Below are 22,421 nucleotides of genomic sequence, written 5' to 3'. Positions count from 1 at the left end.
AGAAGACAAAAAAGTGTGATCTAGACATCATGCATGAAGACCACATGCTGATGATGCATGTTTAAAGATGCACACATATGCAACGCACTTAATAGTTGCAAATTGAGGGATAAGAAATAAGGGCTAAAAAGGTAGTCTACGTTGGAGATAAGGGTCAGGATCTAAAGAAGAGCTCATGTCGGAGGCTTTCCACCATGTATAGGGATAAGACTGCTCTTTACAAAAGAAGAAAGGAAAAGTTGAAGCGAGATATTAAAAGACTAATGCACAAAGAAAGAAATTGAGCTTCCAATTCAATGCCAATTCTTATCCCCTCAAAATTATTGTTCAAGATATGAAGTAGGGCTGATGTTTAATGTCATCCATAAAACACTACATAAAAATGTAAGGTCTCATTGCCATGCCATCCATAACTTAATCAACACACACTTGCTTTGTTCTATATTTAGATTGAAAAGTTCACACCAAGAAGCTCCCCCCACATTTCATCTAGTAAAGCAATTAAAGCAAGTAAATAAGAAGCTTTTGCATAGAGCATATAAAATCAGAAGCAATATGATTGATCTCAATATAAATTACACTCAAAACATTGTATCTAGTTCTATGCAATGACAAGGATTCTGGTTCTTATCATTGTTTACACCCAAATAAAATTTATACGTCATAACAGAGGAGGTTTATCAAGAACAGCGGACACTCTACAAGCAGGAAGCAAGCAAGATCGACATGCCGAATTCTACTGCACAAAGGAAGGAGTCATTGGTTTAGCAATCCAGGACCCTACTGGGAGAGAAGATATGCACAAATCTGTCTTGGTGATCCTCATGATTCTCAGCAAACAAGCTCTACAAGTTGAAGACTGCTACAAGCAAATGAGAAAAGAACTAAAGAGGTTTTCACACTCTTCGTGCTTCATGAGAGCTGGGCCGAGCGTTTACTAAAGAGTCGAGAGCTCTGGAAACGATGCTCATGTTTGGCCTTGTATGAGAATCATATTGTATACACAAAGCAATAATTCCAGCAAACTGTTCCAAATAAAGAGAAAAAAATAGAAAAGCATTAAACAAATGGAATCACAATATCTGCATCCAGCATTCAGGCCATATGGATTTAAGGAGATAAGTTGCTTAACATCTTAGCCACAAGAACTTTAATATAAGAAACAAATATTGTCCTCTCTGACCATAGGATGATAAAATCAAATTTCTTAGGGTGGTCACTATACATCTCAATGAAGGGATCAGACTTTAGTGCTTATAGACCATATATCCACATTTTCAGTTCTTTCGTACAATGCTACCTAATTTCATTTATGGCGACATAATTTCTCTTATTTGCATTTTGTTATGTTTCCTCTAAAGTTATAATATGCATTAAGATTTTGGATCAGTTAGTTATCTAACTTTATATCAGAGCTTAGTTTTCTAAAGATTTGGCGTTCAAACCTCATTTAACCTTACTTAATTTTTTATTATCTATTCTTGCATGGTGTGGAGGGTCGCATACTCAATTATCTTTCATTTATCACATGCAACATAAAGGAGAGACGCATGAGGAGGGGAGTGTTAAAGGTATAATATGTATTGTTAGTTAATTATTTAACAACTTAGGCTTTTAGTCAACCGGTAACCTAACTTTGTTGAACTAGCTTATACAAAGCAGCTGGGAGCTTAATCAGTAATGATTAGTCTAGTTGACTGAAAGCCTGAAAGTGCATTTGCTAATATATAGCCATGATCAGGACATGTTTCAACCAAGGTTCCAAAATTCGGTATCGGGATCGGGATCGGCCGTCGAGAAAAATGATACGTATCGGCCGTATCAGCCGCCCGTATCAGATCGGATTATTTTAATTAAATAAAATTCTAAATATTATTTAAAAATGTTAAGAAATTTTTAAAAATTTAGAAAAAAATTATAAAAAAATAAGAAATAATAATTACTCACATATAAAGCCTAAAAACTAAAAAACTAAAAATCTCTCTTCCTCCCTTTATTTTTTTTCTATTCATCTAACTATTAGTCTGAAGTATCCATTCTTTCCTACACTTTCTTTCTTTCTATCTTTCCCTCTCTCTCACCCTCTCCTTTTTTTTTATCTTTCCCTCTCTCCTTCACTCTCTTCCTTTTTCCCTCTCTCTCTCTCTCTCTCTCTCTCTCTCTCTCTCTCTCCCTCACTCTCTCTCTTTCCCTCTCTCTCTTTAGCAGCTACTGTCAACAGCAGCTGTCCCTCTCTCCTTCACTCCCTTTTTCCCTTTCTCTCTCCCTCACTCTCTCTTTCCCTCTCTCTCTCCCTCTCTCTCTCCCTCTCTCTCTCTAGCTACTGCTGTCAGCAGCAACTGACAACTGTCTGCTGCTGCAGGTGGCAGCCACCTGTACGGCCAAAACCAGCCTATAGCCGATCCCGATCCGTTTCGGCCGATCCCACTTAGGATCGGCCAAAACTGGAAACTATGGTTTCAACTAGTTCTAGTGAATTATAGTATGAAAATTCATAATGGAACCAAAATAATCTCCCTACAAAGATCGAACTTATTTCTCAACATAATGAACAACAAGAAGGAGAGAAACTAGCTCAGGATTTGAAGACCTGGATGGTATCTCAATGAATTACCTTTGCAACAGCGTTGAGAGGGTAGTCACTCCCTAACCTTGCATCCACACACTGCTCAACTTTATCTTCACTAAGTCTTGTTGATGCCTGCAAGCACTCAACTATTAAGCTAACTGTAATATGGAATCACATAATGTTTAAACAAAGATCAATAGTGAGAACTAAGACACAATAGCAATCCTAAGTTCAGGTGTAAGTACTAACCCATGTCACGAGACTTTGCCGACCGCGTGGTAGTGTATGATCTACAGGCTTACGGCCAGTCAAGAGTTCCAAAAGCACCACACCAAAGCTATAAACATCACTCTTAGCATTAAGCTGCCCAGTCATTGCAAACCTATGATGGAGAAGGAAAACATTAGCTAGATGTACATAAAGACTAAGTCGTCATGTAAATCGCAGGAACAGTACTGATGTTTTGTTCAAATAATAAAGCCGCATACTCTGGGGCGTGATAACCAAAGGTTCCAAGAACACGAGTAGAATGAAGACGTGCTGCCGTGTCAGGAGCTTGATTCGACAAGTCAAAATCACCTATTTTTGCAACATAATTGTCAAAGAGAAGTATATTCTTTGATTTAATATCACGATGGACTACACGGGGTACTGCTTTCTCATGTAGGTATTCAAGTCCTTTTGCAGCTCCTACAGCAATCTTCACTCGTTGTGCCCATGATAAAACTGGACCAGCTTGTGCACCATTGTCACCCTTATTCCCTAGAATAAGGAATCATGAAATATTTGTTATAATGTTGGTCAGGACACAAAGATAATTTTTTTAAAACACATTATAACCTGTAAAGATAATAATTGTATTGCAATAACAAGAACAAAAACTGAATCTTTTTAATTGTCCGCTGACGTAGCATATACCCTTACATATGGCTCTAGATCTACAGCATTAAAATCTACATCTGATAGACAAGGGATTCCTCTTCTGAGAAAGATATAAGAGAATTTCATCTCGTGTGCGTCTTGAACGGTACATTCTCTGGTACACACTAAATAATATGATTGAAAATCACATTATTTGTAATGTTCAACAAAGAAATGAAATATTAATTGGTCCCTATCATTCTCAGGTCAATAAAGAATACTGCATGAAGTCATTGTCATGAAATTGTCTTTGATTATGGTGCAGCATGTGATCAATCTCTTACCATGTAATATATCATGGAGAGATCCCATTGGTGCAAACTCATAAGCAAGTACTCGGAGATTCCCATCAAGACAGTATCCAAGCAGCTGACTTACATTTTCATGTTTCAACCTTGATACAGTTGACACCTGGGAAAGTGAAATCTTCAATCAGAAACTGACCATATCAATAGAAAAATCTAGCTTAACAGGAATAGCACAAGAATCTGTTACCTGTGCAAGAAATTCTCGATCAGGCTGCTTACTCGCATCAAGTTTCTTAATTGCAGATTTTGTTCCATTTTTCAGGATACCATGGTACACCCTTGCATATGAGCCTTCTCCAATCAAATTGTCATCGCCAAAATTTTTAGTAATTTCCCTTATTTCATCCACAGGAATGGAAGGAACTTCAATAGGTTGGACTCTAACAGGCTCAGCAGCCCAGGGATCAGGAACCGGGGTGCGAGAAGCTCCAAAATTGTCCACATGATGAGGATCTTAAAATCAAAAGAAAGTTATCAGACTAAATTATCGAGTATACACAAGAAGTAATTCTATCATGCAACATTTTTTAAACAAAGAAGCATCTTTAAATTACAAAGCAACAAATGAGTTCACATGTCAAAACATGAGAACTGGGAAGGTCAAAGAGGAATACGAAAGTTTCCAAGCTATCAGCCTTAACAGAACTGCATTGAGCACATAATTACTAAAAAGAAACTCTAATAAACACTAAATATAGAACTTAAGGATATTAGTATGAAAATGATAGTTTTCATGAGTTCATGAGAAGTGCAAGAGCAATAGTAAGTAAAGAGTTATTGCATAAATTCATTGGAAAATCTCAGTTTCTGGGAGGTTCTTGAGTAGACTGTGCTTGAGAAATGTGGACATACTCTTCATCAAACACTCAGCACAAGTCACTAGCATAAGTATATTATAGCACAAAGATTGTGCAATATAATTTTCTCTATCAGCACACCTACTCTTCTTCATTTCAATACTGAACTCAACTGGTATCATTCCAGTGAAAACATCAACCTATCAAAGATTTCCAAAAACAAAAAACAGAAAAAAGGAAATTGCAGAAAATTTCAGTCCAGAACTACAGAAGGGAAAACATTAACCTACAATACATAAGCCTGGCAAAAAATGATTAGTTTAATGTCAAGACACTTATTATACTTCTCTTCCAAAAGTGTCAACTTTCATGGAGCATGATAAGAATGGTAAACAGAGTCCCAAACTCCCAATATATGAAACAGATGAAAGATGAAAATTGATAAACTCAACTGAAAAAAGCTAACATGGAAAGTTCAAATTCAAAATTCCTTGGGAAAAGCTCGCAGACAGGAATTACAGGAAAAACAGTTCAAAAAATATCTCCACTAACAACAAAAAATAACACAGATCATGAGTTCATGGTAAAATTTATATTAGATCGATTTTGGAGTTCAAAAAGTACAATATCTGGGTTCAAAGGTTGAAAATGAGACAACAGTATGCACTGCTTCTGTTACAGGTCTGAGCTTAAAGTTGTTTACTTCATAACTTGGTTCCAGAAATGTTAGAAGATAAGGTCCCAAAGAGAAAGAGTTGGCAATAGGTAGCTCCACATAGACCTAGGGAAGGCTCAGTCGTTCATCTGCAACAGGCTACATAGCCACAGAACGTAACAGATCAACAATCCTAAAATAGACAACATCATCATTTAGTTTGGGACATCTCCTTTTGTCAAAGAAAAAGTGCAAATCAGAAAATATCGGCCGTCATAATCTGAATTGTTGACATATTAGGCAGGACTGATAAAATAGTAAGGTTTTGTAGCTGAACAACAAAAGATCTTTGACTAATTAAAGAAGACCAAGTTATGTATTTAGAACTTACGTTTGGATAGATGTTCTGCTATTTGAACTCAGCAACTTAACGAAAAAGGCAAACAGATCTGTTGATTGGGATTTTCCTTAATGATATATATTCTGCTCTTTCACTTGATAGGGGTTTTCCTTAATGATCTACATTATTATTGCTAAAGTTATTTTTCTTATTCATTCTGAATATGAGAACAGCACTACCCACTTTATAGAAATTTTGATCCTAACTTTAGGAAAGCTTTTGGGAAAAATACTAAATTAGTTGTAATTTCTATAGATTGTCACTACCTTCTACTCGGTTTGCTAAAGGGATGTTGTGATTCTTCCCTTGATGAGTGCCATCTCCTCCAAAACACCCAAAGCATGTCATCATTCTCTTAAATCAGGTTACCCTGCAAGTCAAAATCATCAATTATTACAGGAGATGAAATAAAGACAAATACTTACATAATTAAACAACCAAAACGAAGGTTATATTGCCATGTAGTCAATGAATGCCAACAAACACAACAAAGGCATGAATGATCTAGAAAGATATACTACAAGTACATAGACACCTCATAGATTAAGATAACAAAGAGAGAAGAAGTATCCCAATCCTCAAATAATGACGGTATCTGGTGTTCTGAGAAGATGTTCAGTTCACTACTTCCTGTAGTAAAAATCTTAATGCATGAATGGCATAGTTATTATGCCAGAATGGAAACTGTAAGAGAACAAGCTGTAGATACTAAATCTCTGTGACTTTCTCAACAATACTACAATTGTTTTGAACTTTTCTTTGGACCACACTAACAAGGACAATACCCTCTACCACCACGATATATGTCTCTACATGTAGGAAAATCACTAAACATATCTTAACATTCAAAATCTATAGTAGACAAACTGAAAAAGAATTATAAATAAAGGGTACATTAATGCATTAAAATGCCATCACATCCTAGAGACTATCTTTTATAACATCTAGTCATATATTAGTTAATTATAAATAGTGTCTCCAATTACTTTTTTAGGAAAATGTGTTTAAACCTATATGTATGTCTTCATGCCGAAGATCTACTTGTAGGAGACTGAACTCCATCTATTTGGAATCCTTTTAAATGCCCAAATGACGAGTGAAAGAAAAATCACCTAGTAGAGTATAGCAACTCTAATCACCTAGGCCAAGACAGTTCAAAGGATATAGCAGGAATATGAGGATTCTAGAAATTACCTAAAGAAGTGCCACCCATGACGAACAATAAACAGCCTAAAATTCTCAACCCTTATATAACTATGCACTAATCAATGACAGGACGGAAGATATGAACGCATTACACTAATGGCGCCATTAGCATGATCTACACTTATCTTCCTTATCCGGTTGTGTTTTGCTTATTATAGTTTTCATGAATTATTAACCAATTTGATTCCAAACAATTGAAACTTCCTATAGTTCAATTTTCTTTCTTTTTCGTAAGAATCTCCGAGCAATTCTTGCCAATAGAGAAGTTAGCCAACATCTCTCTATATTTCCTACTGAAAATTCTCAGAAGAGAAAGAAAAATAAGAAGCAAGGTGCTCGTCCGACATGCCAAACCACTAACTAGATGACCAATAAAAGGACTAAATTAGTTATTCGAAGTCCTCATACTAGCGATGATTCAGCTATAGTACTATCGATCAAGTTCCCTCCCTCCTCCTTGATCTCATCGTCTAGTTTCGAGCAAAATTAGGAGTAATTCGAGGAAAGGACATCTCACCTTTCTCCGTTTCCCGAGGCTTCAGTCTCCGTAGAGTCGGCGCAGGATAGAAGGGGGCGGCGCGCGATAAGAGGGAAGCTTCCGAGCTACTGAGAGAGAGAGAGAGAGAGAGGAAGACGAGACGCGAGAGGCGAATAAAATGGCGGGCTTCGCTTTCTCTTAACACGATGCGTTCTGGTCACCGCTCGCCTCCGGTTGCTGGCATCAAGCTGTCGGCATTTTTATCAAGTCTACGGGCGGCCGGGCAAGGAAATTACTAGATTGACCCGGAGACGTCGTCAAAGTCAACGAGATGCGAGCTGGCGTGTATCGTGGGGTTGAACCAATCGTTGCGTGTTAACCAAAGTAAGCTTCTCGCCTAAACGAAATGCCTGAGCAGTTTAGTTTAGTACCTAAATATAATTTCCAGTCAAAGGCAATAGTTTAGTTATGAAATAATTATACTAATTTCTTCAAACCTAAAAAGAAAAAGTTTTTTTTTAATTTTTAATTTAGAAAGATAAGTTCTCTTCAAGAAGAGAACGTTGTAACTGGTCTTAGTGGGAAGATGCATGACATCTTCTATCCTTTTTCTTTTTTTTAATTAGAATCTGTCGTAGTTAAGCCACTTTAGATTCCTTTCTTCTTGTTCTCTCTTTTTTTAATCAAAATATTCCTAGTAAATTACTCTTCTTTTCGAAGTTTAGGACATGAAATATATATATATATCAACAATTTCTTTTACCTCGCACAAAAGAACATATTTTTCCTCATACTATGACACCTTATAAAGTATTAGATAGTTTTCGAACTATTTAAAATAATTTATACAAAGGCAATATAGTATCTTTTTTTATCTAAGTTTAATTTTAATCTTGATTAGCTAAATTTAACTAACGTAATGATATTTTTAAAAGAATAGAAAGATTTTGATGACAATTTTGATATTTTAAGAAATTTAGTAACAATTATGCAAGAATTCCTAATATATATCATGTTCACGATAACAATAGGATTCAAATAGTCACAATAAAATCCGATCAATAAAATAAATAAAATTAAATAAAAATTTATAGATTTTAGAAATAAAACTCTATATTAGTCGAATATAGTGTTGAACACAATCTCCTTAAAAATTAATTCGCCCTCCACCAATTGCTTCTAGAATAGTAGACATCAGTTTTCCAAAATACGACTATCTTATACATAAAAAGAAGCTATTATCTAAGTGTCTTATCGAACTAAAAATAGTACAATATTATCTCTCAATTGCTGATAAAAGACTCTTAATACATATGAATGGAATGAACTAATTTTGTCTCATGCAAACTGAATGTCTATTTAAAAACTAAACAATCACGATAAAAAGATGCAAACGATTGGATAAGACATTTAGGCACAACGAAATGAAAGGATGCACCACTTTGTGTTAGACTCGACCTGAACTAGACCACACCAAACCAAAATCGTATCCGACAATAAATAAATTTTGGATTTAACATACGCGTGTGTGAGTCAATTTGTATAGATTTTTTTTTACTTACAAAATAAATACCCTTTGGGGCTCAAAGCCTATGAAAAGTTTAAACCTACTAACATTTATTAGATATCCAATACAATACTATTCACTTATATTTATTTTTTATTATCATAATAGCTATTTTAAAGTCAATTTTTATTCACTTCTCTTCATAAATTTAAATAAGTTAATAAAATAATATTAAATTACTATTTAAGCTCTTTTAATTCTATATTAATTTATTATTAATAATGAGCATATCTCACTTAAATCTGGGCTTAAATTATAAAATATTTATGTTCAAATACATAATATTTCAAACATATTATATCTTTAACATCTTCCTCACGTGAGCATATGATATAACATGATATGCAGCTCGTTATATTATAGCAAAATAGATATTAAGAAATTATAAGAGTTATTATGTTAAATAAATAATTGACTCAAAAACTTAAATTAGTAAGTAAATAAATATTGTGTCTTTTAACAAAACTAACCTCACAAAGGAGATGATCTCCCCAAAAGAAATATTTCTAGTGTTCTAATTTCTCGAGAGGTGTAGGAAGATTATCTAAGTTTTTCAAATATATTTTTTGGAATTAGGTGATGACACTTTTATTAGTTTTCCCCTTGGCTTAAGGGTGGCAATTAGGTCAGAATAGCCGGGTGAGAGTGAAGTCTTAATATTGCAAATACGAACATGATCCATTTATTAAACATGTTAGAATTTCTAAACATGACCGTGACTCATTTAAATGGGTTATCGAACACAAATTATTGCCTAAAATGTCATCTTCCTCTTCATTTCAGGTTGGGGTTAGGTTTGACCCGTAAATAAAACATGGCCTTTAGATCACTTGTAACAGAAGGTATTATAATTACTATAGAAATAATTAAATCTATTTCTACATTCTCTTAAAAATTAAATCTATTTCTACAGTGAAAGATATGCTAGTCAAAACTTACGACATGGCTAACCTTTTCTTTTCACCGCCCTTAGAATTTATAAACATGACCGTGACTCATTTAAATGGGTTATCGAACACAAATTATATAAAAAAATTTAAGTTATTCGAGTCATAAACAAATTTTTTCATATTATTAATAATTTTTTATATTGTAAATGGTTTAATTGGGTCTTAAATGAGTTATTATATCATAAAAGGGTCACCGTGTCATAGACACTTAATAAGTCGGATCATAAATAGACTAAACAAGTTGAGGTATTAAACACGAACACAACACATTTAATAATCAGATTAGACTGGTTGACTCATTTATGACTCAAACCTTATTAGACTAAATCTAAACCTTATTTTCTTTTCACCGGCCTTAGCAAAATACTCTGCTAGCTGGTGGAGACCATCCTCTTATTTTTATTTTGTTACTTGATTCCACTAGTCCGTGCAATTCAAGTCTTCAAGTGGCCTTAATATAGTTACTGAGCTTCGTCCATGGCTAGTTTTATTGTTGATGGCCAAGTAGGAGACTTAAGTTTAGAGTCGTCCACCATTTGTCATGTTTGAGTGTTTGTAAGCAGGTGTGGAATTTGTGCTCAAAGTCGTTCCCTCTATCCACTCTTTTTTCTTAATTAGTTGATTAAAGCTACTGATACGATCTATCTACGGATTTCTATGAAAAAAATAATAATTAATGACATATTTTCTAAAATTATGGTAGTGTTATTAAATACCACCAATACGATGATTAATATTCTCATAATATAACTAATAGTGTGGTTACCAAACCACATAACCATGTTCAAGATGAGCATAACTATTTTATCAAAAGACCCCTGATAACAAAGAAGACCTACAACATTTGCAAAAGCATCAAGGGTATTCATTGATATTTGTACTTAATTCTCCTTATCCAATGAAATCCTCAATCCTATCATTGAAAACCAACACACACACACACAACAAGAATCAATTTTAGATCACATCATATAAAAATAAAACCTTGTGCGCGAGTTTGAAGAATAAAGTTAACATCTAATAATAATAATAATAATAATAATAATAATAATAAAAGAAAAGGGTAGCTAAGCTTATTAAGATCTTATCAACTTCTTTAATAAGAATTTTATTCCCATCAGAGAATAACAAAGAATTAAGACACAAAGCTAACATAAATTTCCATGAGTGAGATGATGATTAGTCGCTTTCCAACCCACCACCAAACGAAAAGTACGCAGAGAGAGAGAGAGAGAGAGAAGAAAGCAAAGGATTTTGGATGCCATTCACACCATCCTAACGCGTTCTCGGAATCACGCCTCGCCTTTTTTAAAATCACGCGTCCTTCTGCACCGAATCGCCGGGGTCAAAGTTGGAGTCACGTTATTTTCTATTCTCTAGTCCAAGGCCTACCTATTCTTTTAATTGCCTATCGCACAAGGGCTAAAACAAATTAACCTGCATATATTATTGTGAAGGGTAGAGTTAAATATATTTTACTCTCTCAATTTGTGTCTGAAATTATTTTTCTAAAATTATCAAATTAGTCAGCTTTACTCACGATTAAACTAATATCATTAGATTTTCTATCCAAATTAACGGCGCGCGGCCAAATACCCAAAAATTAGGGTTTTTTTTAAAAAAAATTTATTTGTGCAACTTTCTCTACTTTCCCGACGGGGGTTTTTGAGATTAACAAAAAGTTATGGAAGAGACTCTGGGTGAGAAAGAAAGCGCAGAGAATAAAATTAAGTATCGAACGGAATGAAAAACTTATATAAGAGGAGAGTTAAAACGAGCCCGCCAAATTATTTGGGTGTGCCACGTTATTTACTTTAGTCATAAATATAAGAAATTGCTCGAGATTTATGAAGTACGGTGGGTTAAGTAATTTAAAATATAAATTAAATTTCAATTCTCTTTTAATCTTTTAAAAAAAACACAAAAAAAATAAAGTAAATAAGAGAAAGAAATGTGGCACTATTCTGTTAAAATTGATAGCTAATAATTCTTATGTTTTATTTGGCAGAGTGAGCATGTGATAGATACATTATCTCAATTTTTTTTTTACTAGTAGCTTAGAAATTATTACTAGTTTGAATAAAAAATCATTTTCTCCTCTACCCAAACCGGCCTCATTTTTTTATTATTTGTAACACTAAGCCATCAAGTAATACATATTTAGTTAATAGAAGTTTGATCATTAACTCCTTTTGTATGCCATCTCTCTTAATGAAGTAAAGTATTTCTTCTAACTTTCTTATCCTCTTTTCATTTATATAAGGATATTTTTGAAAAGTGATTAAAAAGATCTTTCTTAAGTAGCTTTTTTATCTGAAATAATTATTACATTAAATTATTTATCTAAAATATATATATATATATATATATATATATATATATATATATATTATTTACACTAAAATTGCAGCAAGGAATGACCACTCCACTAAATTCTTGTGCTCTTCGGTGATAACAGTTCTAAATTATATTTATAGTATGACTTAGTACCATTTATATTCTCTATATTAAAAAATAATATTAAGAATTGAAACTTTTATAACATCCGTCTACCTTTGTTTGAGAGGGTCGTAAGTTATTAAAAGACTAAGAAGCGGCGTATATACTTTTTTATTTAACACTGAGTCAAAGTATACTAAATAAAGAGTATAAAAAGAGCCTTTGTGAGTGTTTTGGAATTTGAATCTGGACGCCATAGCTATATAATTAGATTCTCACTCTTTTTTCACTCCTCTTTAAATCAGAGGAAAAAAGAGGGAGTAATTTAGCCACTATTACATCAAGTTATTCATTAAAAAGAAAAGAAAGAGAGAGAGAGAGAGAGAAAAAAAAAATCTCTTTTGCGCCAGAATTACACCAAGAAACGACAACTCCCCGCAGTTAAATGCGTCTGGTCTCTGCGTACGCTATTGGGTGACGATAGCCAATAGTTCTATAAGGAAGAATAAGCACAAACTGGTCATACATCGGACCTCTCCGGTTGTCTCTGCAGTCACGATCTCTCCTCGCCGTCGATCTACGCAGTCTCAGTTCGGACGGCGGGCTCTCGGCGGATCGGTGTTTGATCGCTCTGGAAGTAGGCTTTTTCCCCATAATCTTCCCCCTAAAATATCTCTCTCTCTCTCTCTCTCTCTCTCTCTCTCTCTTTATTATTATTATTTTTTGGTTTGGTTTTTCAAGCTTTGCGGAATCAGCTTGTTGGGTAGTGGAGATTGGCACTAAAGATTGAATCTTTGGTGCACTTTTAGTCTCCTTAAAGGTCTCCTGGTGTTTCGCTTGCTGTTTAGTAGGCGAGTCTTGAGGAATGCGAGAGCCGTGATTTAGGAGTTGACCGTTGGAACTCTTGATTTTGGTTGTGGAATTATTGTAATTTGAAGTCTTGGATAATCTATTGGGTACTCGGGTTCGGAATTTTGGTCAGTTCTTCGTTTGGGTCCTAGGAGACTTGCAATTTGGCATGTGGATTTCTCTTGTTTGGATCCATGGTTGCGTGGGTGTGATGTTTTTGGATTTCTGGGGGCGGAGTGAGGCGGATTAGTGCACCTTTGGGTTGAATTTCTTACCTCCTCTTTGAGTTCAGGAGCCACTTGAATGACTCATATTTAGGGGAAGTTTGAAGTTTGGAATCTGGAAAATTTGGTTTCCTTGAGATTTCTCGAGTGATGGAGGCTAGACCAGGGAAGAACAGCCGCCACTTTTATGATGGCGGAGCATCTGATTTGAATGGGATAGGAAAGAAGAGCTTTGAGTGGGATTTAAATAATTGGAAATGGGACGGCAAACGCTTCATCGCCACACCTGTGAATGCTGTTTCATCAGATGGTAGGAACAAGCAGCTGTTTCAAGAAGAGGTAAATGGTGTGCCTTCAAACAGCTCGTCATCTGGCTCGGAGGAGACAAATTCTGGTATAGCTGGGAAAGCAAGAGGTGAAGCTGAGAAGAGGAGGAGGGTTTTAGTAGTGGGAGAGGATGAGCTATATGATGGAACTGGATCTCTAAGCTTAAAGCTCGGTGGCCATGCTTATCCGATCACAGAGACTGACCTTGCAGCTATTGAAGAGAACAAGGGAAAGAGCAAGTTGCACAGGGGCAATTCTAGTCAGCCAAGTTGTCAGGTGGAAGGCTGTGAGGCTGACCTTAGAACCTCAAAGGACTACCATAGGCGGCACAAGGTCTGTGAGATGCATTCAAAGGCCACTCAAGCGGTTGTTGGAAATGCTATTCAGCGATTCTGTCAGCAATGTAGCAGGTCAGAAATGCTATTCAGCACTACTTGGTCACATTATGCAAACCATCTTTTCTGTAACTGTCCCTGGATTTTGAGCACTTTTTTTGGTTAACATCTCCTTCTTTATGTATTATTCATCACTTGTCAATGTATTTGCCACCATGCACTTTTATTAATTATTTCTTCTAGGACTCTAATATCGGTGCACCCTAGTTTGAGACACATAATTATGGCACCTCATCCCAAATGGAACACAAATGCTTGACATTGCATTATGATAAATATCAAGGTACATAATATAAGACAAGGTTTTAATCGTTAAATTCGTAAATTAATTAAATCCATAAGGGATTCATAATTGATAACTGAAATTTGACAGTAGTAGTTTTTAATTTGAAATAAATTTCCATTTGGCATAAATCTGATGACTGAACTAGAATTGCAAATCCCAAGCTCTCAAAGGTTAAGTTTCCTGGTTTCCAAGGTCCACTTGCACCTGAAGTAACAAGAGGGATGATCTATCAATCATCGTGAATTCCTCTTAAGTTTCTCATTTCAGAAGGTAGAGTGCTAGCAATACTGCATGTATTGGGTAAGAACAAGGCTGGGTGTGAATCTTTCCTAAAATCACGAGATAAATAGACTAATTAGATCTTGACAGAGAATATATACTCAAGTCAACAACTCAACATCTCATATATGTCAACATGATGTCACAATTTCATAGTGCCATTTGGTAGCCAGGTCTAGCATGGCAGTCCCTGCGATAGCCTATACGGCCAGGATATTGTTCTACAATTTTGTTTGTCACCTTTTTATGATATGATCCTCATAATTGAGTTTTCAGGTTTCACCTTCTTCAAGAATTTGATGAAGGGAAGCGAAGTTGCCGTCGACGTTTGGCAGGTCATAATAAACGGAGGAGGAAAACTCATCCTGATGCTGCAGTTGGTGGGACTCCCTCAATCGATGATAGGACTAGCAGCTACCTATTGATAAGTCTTCTAAAAATCCTCTCCAGTTTGCACTGTGAGTAGCTGCAGTAACCTTTTTGTGAACAGTAATACAATTTTCTTTTTCATCTTTAAAAGTTGATCCTTTAATGTAGTTCAAATGTATTTCTTTTTGTGCCCTGCAAAACTCAGTTGATTGTATCCTGATGCTACTTGACATTAGCTGCTGTGAACTTCTGTGAATTTGTTCAGTTGTTTTAGAAAATTTTATCTGGAATCTTATCTTCTAGTGAAAATATGGAATGCCAAATGTTGTCAACTTTGTTAACAAAGTACTATTATATGTTCATAGGAACTCATATTTTCCTGTGAGGTGTTTATTGTGATTATCTATAAGAGGCATCATTCCTGAATCCTGATGGTACTAAGAACTACTTAGGGTGATTGAAAAATGACATTTATCATGTTTGATCGATTTTCATTTTTGGTTGTTTCTAGTTTATTTGGATCAGATTGTTAAGGTGATTAGATGCAACCTTATCTTTATGTGGGTAACACGAAGAACAATCTCTCTTATTGTGAGTGCCTAGCCAATGGTTCAATATATGGAAAAAGAACAGCTAGAATTAGATTATTAATTGGGGTGAGATCTAAGCTCATTGGTCATGAATGGGAGGAAAATTTGAAATTTGATGTATAACAATAGCAAAATGCATGCCTTCATTGAGATGCTTGGTAGTTTAATCGGTTCTTAGGAGAAAAGTGCGAGAATAGGGTTCATGATTTTATTTTCTCCTAGATCAGGTCAAATATTTTTGAATGCTGGATGATCGATTCTTTTATTGTACTTTTCTCACTGATGCTGTCAATCTCTGACATCCTTTTGATATTTGCCAACTGTACAAGAGGATGATGGCCTTGTGGGATAGAGATGTTTGGAACAGTATTATAGTAGGGGAAGGTTTACAACCGCATCAGGTTATAACAATTCATGTGGGGTTGACTAAATAGCAGTAGTCCTGTCATGGCAACATGAGCACTTGATAAAAATGTCGGTTTCCTACTTTCCTAAACCTTGACATTACGAGGGTCACAAATAACCCACTTAACCTGCAGAACTTGTTTATTATGTGTACAAGACAACTTAACTTATACACATATCTTGTTTTGGGGCTGGCTAATAGGTTATCCTTTGAATAATTGACATGCATAAGTATGTTGCATGTAATCATATCGAGCCAAACATGACACAAACAGTATCCATTGAACTTATATGGGTGGAACCAGGTTAAGCAGCTTGATAATACACACACACATACTACTCCTTTGACATTCCTTTTAGGTGTGCCAATCTGTTTTATGGTGGCACCAATTGAATGTGTTGATTGTCCAAACATGGTTAGTTGGCAACCCATCTAATATTTGTGTTAGGTAGGAAAATCTGTTTATGAGACAAGCCTGTTATTGCTAAGTCAAAACCTTTTTAAAGGTCTTGGGGTCAAGTCAAGTTAGTCTATTTGGTCAAAAATTTCCACCTTTATATGAGTAGAGTAGGCAAATATTATCAATGCAACTCATCAGTTTTTATTTTGACATGATTCACTTGGATGCTAGTATGCTACTGTTGAGGGGTTCATGTTCATAAATATCAATGTTATTAAGTTGATAAATCTTAAATCCTAGTCTGTTGTACAAAAATGTGGTGAGGTAGAGATGTTTCAGTTTCTCAGATAGTATTAAGTATTAAAGCAGACTATGCCAAAATAAACATGATTCCAGGGGATATACAATCATCAAATTCCATAAAAGTAAGAATACCCACCTTGTGCTAAATATTGCAGCTACTATGTAAAATGCATTTGTTGGGGGGCTCAAGTGTTTAGATCGTGTGTTGTGGAATCACTTAATATCTTGTGATAAGTGCATAAATAACTAAAGATGAGACTAAAATGGGATCCTTCACTGCTTTCTTGGAAGTGACAACTGCTTTTGCTTTCTTTCTCCTCTGCGCATTATGTTCACAATGTTGCAGTTAGCAACTTTGAGAACTTGTTGGATTCCTTGGAGAGAAATACTGGAGTTGCGTCTTGTAGTGTTCCACATGCCAACATCTAATTGCCTAAACTATACAAGATGCTTTTGGTTTTTCCCCTTAATGAGCTTGACAGTGACGTGAAAGTTGAATACTTTTCTGTATGAAATTAAACTAGAAGAATCTTCATAATAAAGTTTCTATAGATATGAGGTAGCTGTTGGAACTTGGAAGCTTTCCTTCATTGTTACCTTTATTAATCAGCACCACTACTACCCTCTCAAACTTTGAAATGAGTGATGATATTGGAGGATCAGAGGGGTAGCTGCTCATGTAACTGTGTCATCATTTATTCCTTTTGTTGGTCTCTTGGCTTTTTCTTCATCTTGGTCTCACTTACTTGGTATGACTTGGATATTTATTTATCTATAATTAAGTAGGTATGATGATGCTAATTTTTTGCGTTGTATTGGCAGCTGATAGCTCTGAACGTGCAAATGATCAAGACTTGTTATCTCACCTTTTGAGGAACCTGGCAAGTCTTGCTGGTTCATTTGATGCAAGGAACCTTTCTGGACTTCTGCAATCATCTGAAAACCCACAGAAACTTGGAACTAGTGCAGGAACATCTTCAGAAGCAGCTGATGCTTTGGTATCAAACTCTGCACCTGCACCAGGATTTGCCAGGCTGTTTTGTTCTACTTCTGAGGTGGCTCGTGCAACTGGTGGACAGATTCCTCTAAATCCAACTGATAATTTATTATCAGTTGCTGCAAAGACAAATGTAGTAGCTTCTCCAGGTGAGATTGGTATAGATGATTTTCTATTGTTAAAACATAAGGTTATTCTAGTTTGTTTTCTGTCTCCTGCAGAGCCTATGGTGTACACAGCCAGGATAAAGGATTTTGACTTGAATGATACATACAATGATGCACACGATTGTGGAGAAGGGTTTGAGACACAAGTTAACCATGCATATCTGGGAACTGGTTTTCCCAATTGCTCATTACAGATGCTGCAGGATTCTAGGCAGTCCAGTCCACCACAGATGAGTGGCAATTCAGATTCAACATCTGGCCGAACATTATCGAGTTCTAATGGAGATGCTCAAGTATGTCATTTTATGTTGCTTGTTTATCATCTATCTTCAATCATGATAATTAGATGAAAACCATGCTGCTTATTGGTAGCTTTCATTCACTGAAAAGGGAGACGATATAATTTGTCTAGGACAAACATCAACCCTTCTTGATTAATGAGACGATCTGCTTTCTGCTGATCGTCTTCTAAGACATTCTTTGGAGCTGGTGATGTACCTTGCAGGAAGGCCTGCCATGTAGCTTCCTGCAAGCTGTCTAGACTGACTGTCACAGGCATGATAATCCTTGAATCAAATGACCTTATGCTCTTATTTGTATATGATTTCTACATGAATTGTTCTAATTTATGCTTTAGGGTTTAGGCATCACTGTCCCTAATGGTGCTGATTCCAGATTGGTTTATAGAGAGGAAATGGAGGAAATGACAGTCTTTAGCCCTGTAAAATATATTGTTGCTATTTTTTCCTACTTGGCTTGATGACAAGACTGGATTTTGATGGAATCTAAAAATTGAAATGTATAGAGATAATAGTTATATGCCACCACATAGTTGCAGAATACATACCTAAAGAAGAGCATACTATTGTGTTTTATCTTTTTGTCCCTGTGCAAATGTATCTTTAATTTTGAGATCCTCAACAGTACAAGACGGGTTTTGCTTGGACAGTGTCAGTTCCTTTTCATGTCTATTAACTGAAGAATTACACATGATTAATAAGTTTTGTATTAACTTTTCGTCTAAATTTTTGTTATGTTTTGGATCATGGTGGAATAAAGTGGTACATTCCAAGTTTCCTTTTTCTATTCATATGAACTACTCTTATCCATTATAGTTAGTTTGGTAGTCCTCAAGCATATGCATTTAATTCATTTCAGTGTCGAACTGATAGAATCGTGTTCAAGCTCTTTGGTAAAGACCCTCATGATTTTCCTCTTGTTTTACGAGCACAGGTAAGTATATTTATATTAACACAATACATTATTATGTCGATGAGCAGTTGTACCTCTTAATTTGATTATCCAATGCTGAATTTCAGATTCTTGATTGGCTATCAAATAGTCCCACTGATATTGAGAGCTATATCAGGCCTGGTTGTGTTATCCTAACAGTATATCTTCGCCTAGCTGAGCCTGCATGGGAGGAAGTATGCTTCTGTTCTTTCCTAAATTTAAATTTGTCTCATATGTATGTATCTTACACTTGTCATTATTCATATGCCCTCACATTGTACACAGCTCTGTGATCATTTGAGCTCCTACCTGGATAGGCTATTGAGTAGTTCCACTGGCAACTTTTGGACATCAGGATGGATCTATGCTAGGGTTCAACACCAAATAGCTTTTATTTGTAATGGTATGCTGGGTTACTAATGATTCTCTGTTGATGAATTTATTGATTCACAACATTAATTCAGAAAGGGAATGTACAAAGATGTCTTATTTTTCATACTTCTGCTGCAGGTCAGGTTGTGCTAGATATTCCTTTGCCTCTCAGATGTCCTGATCATAGTAAGATATTGTTTGTCAAACCTATTGCTGTTCCTCATTCTACGACAGTTAACTTCATAGTGAAAGGATTTAACCTGGCTCATTCCTCAACAAGGTGCTTATTTACTCTGTCCTATAATATGGACTTTTATTTCTGCATATGAAGAAATATTACATTTTCTGTTGGAGATATATACTTCTATGTTTACTTATTATTTTTATCTTTGTTAATCATGTCTCCAGGCTACTTTGTTCATTTGAAGGGAGATACTTGGTTCAAGACACCACACAAGCTCTAGTCGAGGGAACTATTATAGGTGCTGACCATGAAGGCCCTGAGTGTCTAAGCTTCTCTTGTTCTCTCCCTGATGCAAGAGGGAGAGGATTCATTGAGGTACTTCTAGACTTCTAGTTAGTTCCTTTTTCCATTTTCATCTTTTACTGCTTGCCTCTTATGCTCTCTATCCCCTAATTTTTGTTTTGATTTTATTTTCTTAGGTTGAAGATCATGGACTTAGCAATGACTTCTTTCCATTCATAGTTGCAGAGCAAGAGATTTGCTCTGAGATTTGTGTACTGGAGAGTGCACTGGATATAGCCATGTATGAAGACCACTATGAAGGAAGAGAAGATAAAGAGAACATCAGAAATCAAGCTCTAGAGTTTTTAAATGAACTAGGGTGGCTTCTTCGAAGGAGCAGCTTCATGTATATGTCCGATAAAATGGAACCTTGTCCAAATGTCTTTCACCTGGAGCGGTTCAGGTGGCTCGTTGCATTTGCTATGGACCGTGACTGGTGTGCTGTTATTAAGAAACTGTTAGACATCTTATTTAGCGGAACAGTAGATTTGAGTGGGCAATCTCCTCGAGAGGTTGCTTTGTCAGAAAATCTTCTCCATATTGCTGTCAGAAGGAACTGCAAATCCATGGTGGAACTTCTGTTGAAATATAAACCTGATAAAAAGTCAAAGGATAATGGTGCTGAGAGATTACTCTTTAGACCTGATATCCTTGGCCCTTCCAACATAACTCCACTTCATATTGCGGCTGCTAGTAGTGGTGCTGAGAGTGTAGTGGATGCGCTTATCAGTGATCCCGAGGCGGTACTTACTTATCTAATGTTTTTGTCATGATTTTATTCTTCATTTAAGAGTTTATTACCTTAGCATTGTAGCTACATTATTGCATGGGGTATTGCATGTAATACTAGTGTGTGATATCATGGAAACACCCTCTCGAGTGATAGGGGCAAGTCTGTGTACATCCCGCTCTCTCTAGACTTTGTGTTGGCGGGAGCCTTGTGCATTAAGATCCCTTTTACTGCTAGCACGTGATATTTCCTCATATGTGGCAGCAGGACCTTTGACATGTGAATGAATCTTTTCTTTTGTTTTTTGTTTTCTCTTTCTTGAAGCAAATATATGCGAACTGTCAGGGCATAGCTAGATTTTGCTACTTGTTTTATTAAACTGACTTAGTTGATCGGATTTTCTTGATCCCTATGCCGGCATATAAATGATGCGGTCTCAAAATCTTTTTCATCCTCTTATTCTTCATTGGACATTTTGGATAGAATTCACGTTCTTCCATAGTGAATCTGGAGTGGGCTCTATCTCATCTAGATTACATATTTATTCATATGAACTCAACAAGAGCCTGTGTTGGCCGATGCACATTGTCTATTTGTCCTAGTTGCCTTGTGTCATTTGGTGGTATCAATGTTCTGTATGTACTTCTTTTTAAAGAAATATTAAAATGAAGGTAGGCTGCTTTTATTTTCCGGCCTCAAACCCGATGTAGGAGGGAGTCTTGTACACTGACATCTTTATTATGTACTTACTCTTGACTCTACCTTTTTCTTTTTTGAGCCATTGCAGATGCTTTTATATTTTATGTAGGATTTTTCCACCCAATATTATGCTTTGCATGAAGATTATGTTTTACTGGCATCTGTTTGTTTATTGGAAGACGTTTTCTATTTGCAGTCATTTCTCTCTGATATCTTATTGTTTTCTTACCTTAAATCTGTGATTCCAGGTGGGAATCAATGCATGGAAAAGTGCATGTGACAGCATTGGTTTCACTCCTGAAGATTATGCTCGTGCACAAGGGCATGAATCATACTTACAACTGGTCCAGAAGAAAATTGATAGGCAACTGGAGAAAGCTCATGTGGTCGTGGGCATTCCTGGAGATTTCTACAATATGTTTGCCGATGGACCAAAATCCGGAAATGTTAGCTTTGAGATCAGCAAGAATATGTTCAGATCAACAGTGCCATATTGCAATTTCTGCAGTAGGCAGATGGCTCACCGGAGCTCTGGGGCCAGGACTTTATTGTATAGACCAGCAATGCTGGCCATGGTCGGTATTGCAGCAGTTTGTGTTTGTGTGGGCTTACTTTTCAAGACTCCACCAGAAGTTTTCTATGTATTCCCTTCATTCCGGTGGGAATTATTAGGCTATGGATCAATATGAGGAGTACATAGGGTCATTCCAATCGTGTTAGTGACTACCAACAAATTCATGTAAATTGTTGCTTCCTTTTATTTAACCTGAATAAACTTAGTATCGCTATTGTTAACCCCAGGTATGATATCCATTTATTCAACTCTTGACATCCATCCTAAGTTATCAAAGTTTAGTAGTTATTGTTAATTCTCTTAGTTGATCTGTTGAATGACCTCTGAACTCCCAAGTGTATTCTTCTGATTGCTACATTATTGCCTTCACTCTTGTTTGCTCTGGTCGCCGCATAGCTGCTGACA

General features: G+C 35.9%; 2 protein-coding genes across 3 annotated transcripts; one reads left to right on the top strand and one right to left on the bottom strand.

The window, feature by feature from the left end:
* Positions 1-523: 523 nt before the first annotated feature.
* Positions 524-7,733, bottom strand: LOC140788765 (pto-interacting protein 1-like). The gene is made up of 8 exons (XM_073138204.1): positions 7,374-7,733; positions 5,917-6,020; positions 3,986-4,251; positions 3,775-3,901; positions 3,058-3,331; positions 2,819-2,951; positions 2,615-2,701; positions 524-1,025 (listed from the first exon to the last, which is right to left on the bottom strand). Exons 2-8 carry the CDS (start codon positions 5,999-6,001, stop codon positions 897-899), a joined length of 1,101 nt encoding a protein of 366 aa, XP_072994305.1. The 5' UTR covers positions 6,002-6,020; positions 7,374-7,733; the 3' UTR covers positions 524-896.
* Positions 7,734-12,768: 5,035 nt separating this feature from the next.
* LOC140788749 (squamosa promoter-binding-like protein 6) lies at positions 12,769-22,311 on the top strand. Of its 2 annotated transcripts, none has more exons than XM_073138169.1 (11): positions 12,769-14,100; positions 14,927-15,108; positions 17,541-17,864; positions 17,937-18,175; positions 19,041-19,115; positions 19,202-19,309; positions 19,401-19,518; positions 19,626-19,767; positions 19,896-20,046; positions 20,151-20,756; positions 21,691-22,311. In XM_073138169.1, the coding sequence occupies exons 1-11, from the start codon at positions 13,514-13,516 to the stop codon at positions 22,129-22,131; spliced, it is 2,973 nt and encodes a 990-aa protein (XP_072994270.1). In that variant the 5' UTR covers positions 12,769-13,513; the 3' UTR covers positions 22,132-22,311. The 2 variants fall into 2 exon arrangements, with proteins under 2 accessions (XP_072994270.1, XP_072994269.1); XM_073138168.1 differs by having other exon boundaries at positions 17,916-18,175.
* Positions 22,312-22,421: the final 110 nt, after the last annotated feature.

The sequence above is a fragment of the Typha latifolia genome, chromosome 5 (genome assembly GCF_019914945.1).
Source record: "Typha latifolia isolate L0001 chromosome 5, TyphaL0001v2, whole genome shotgun sequence".
Classification (NCBI taxonomy): domain Eukaryota; kingdom Viridiplantae; phylum Streptophyta; class Magnoliopsida; order Poales; family Typhaceae; genus Typha; species Typha latifolia.
Note: the sequence above shows the minus strand (reverse complement) of the source record. Positions and strands in the feature narration are given on the sequence as shown.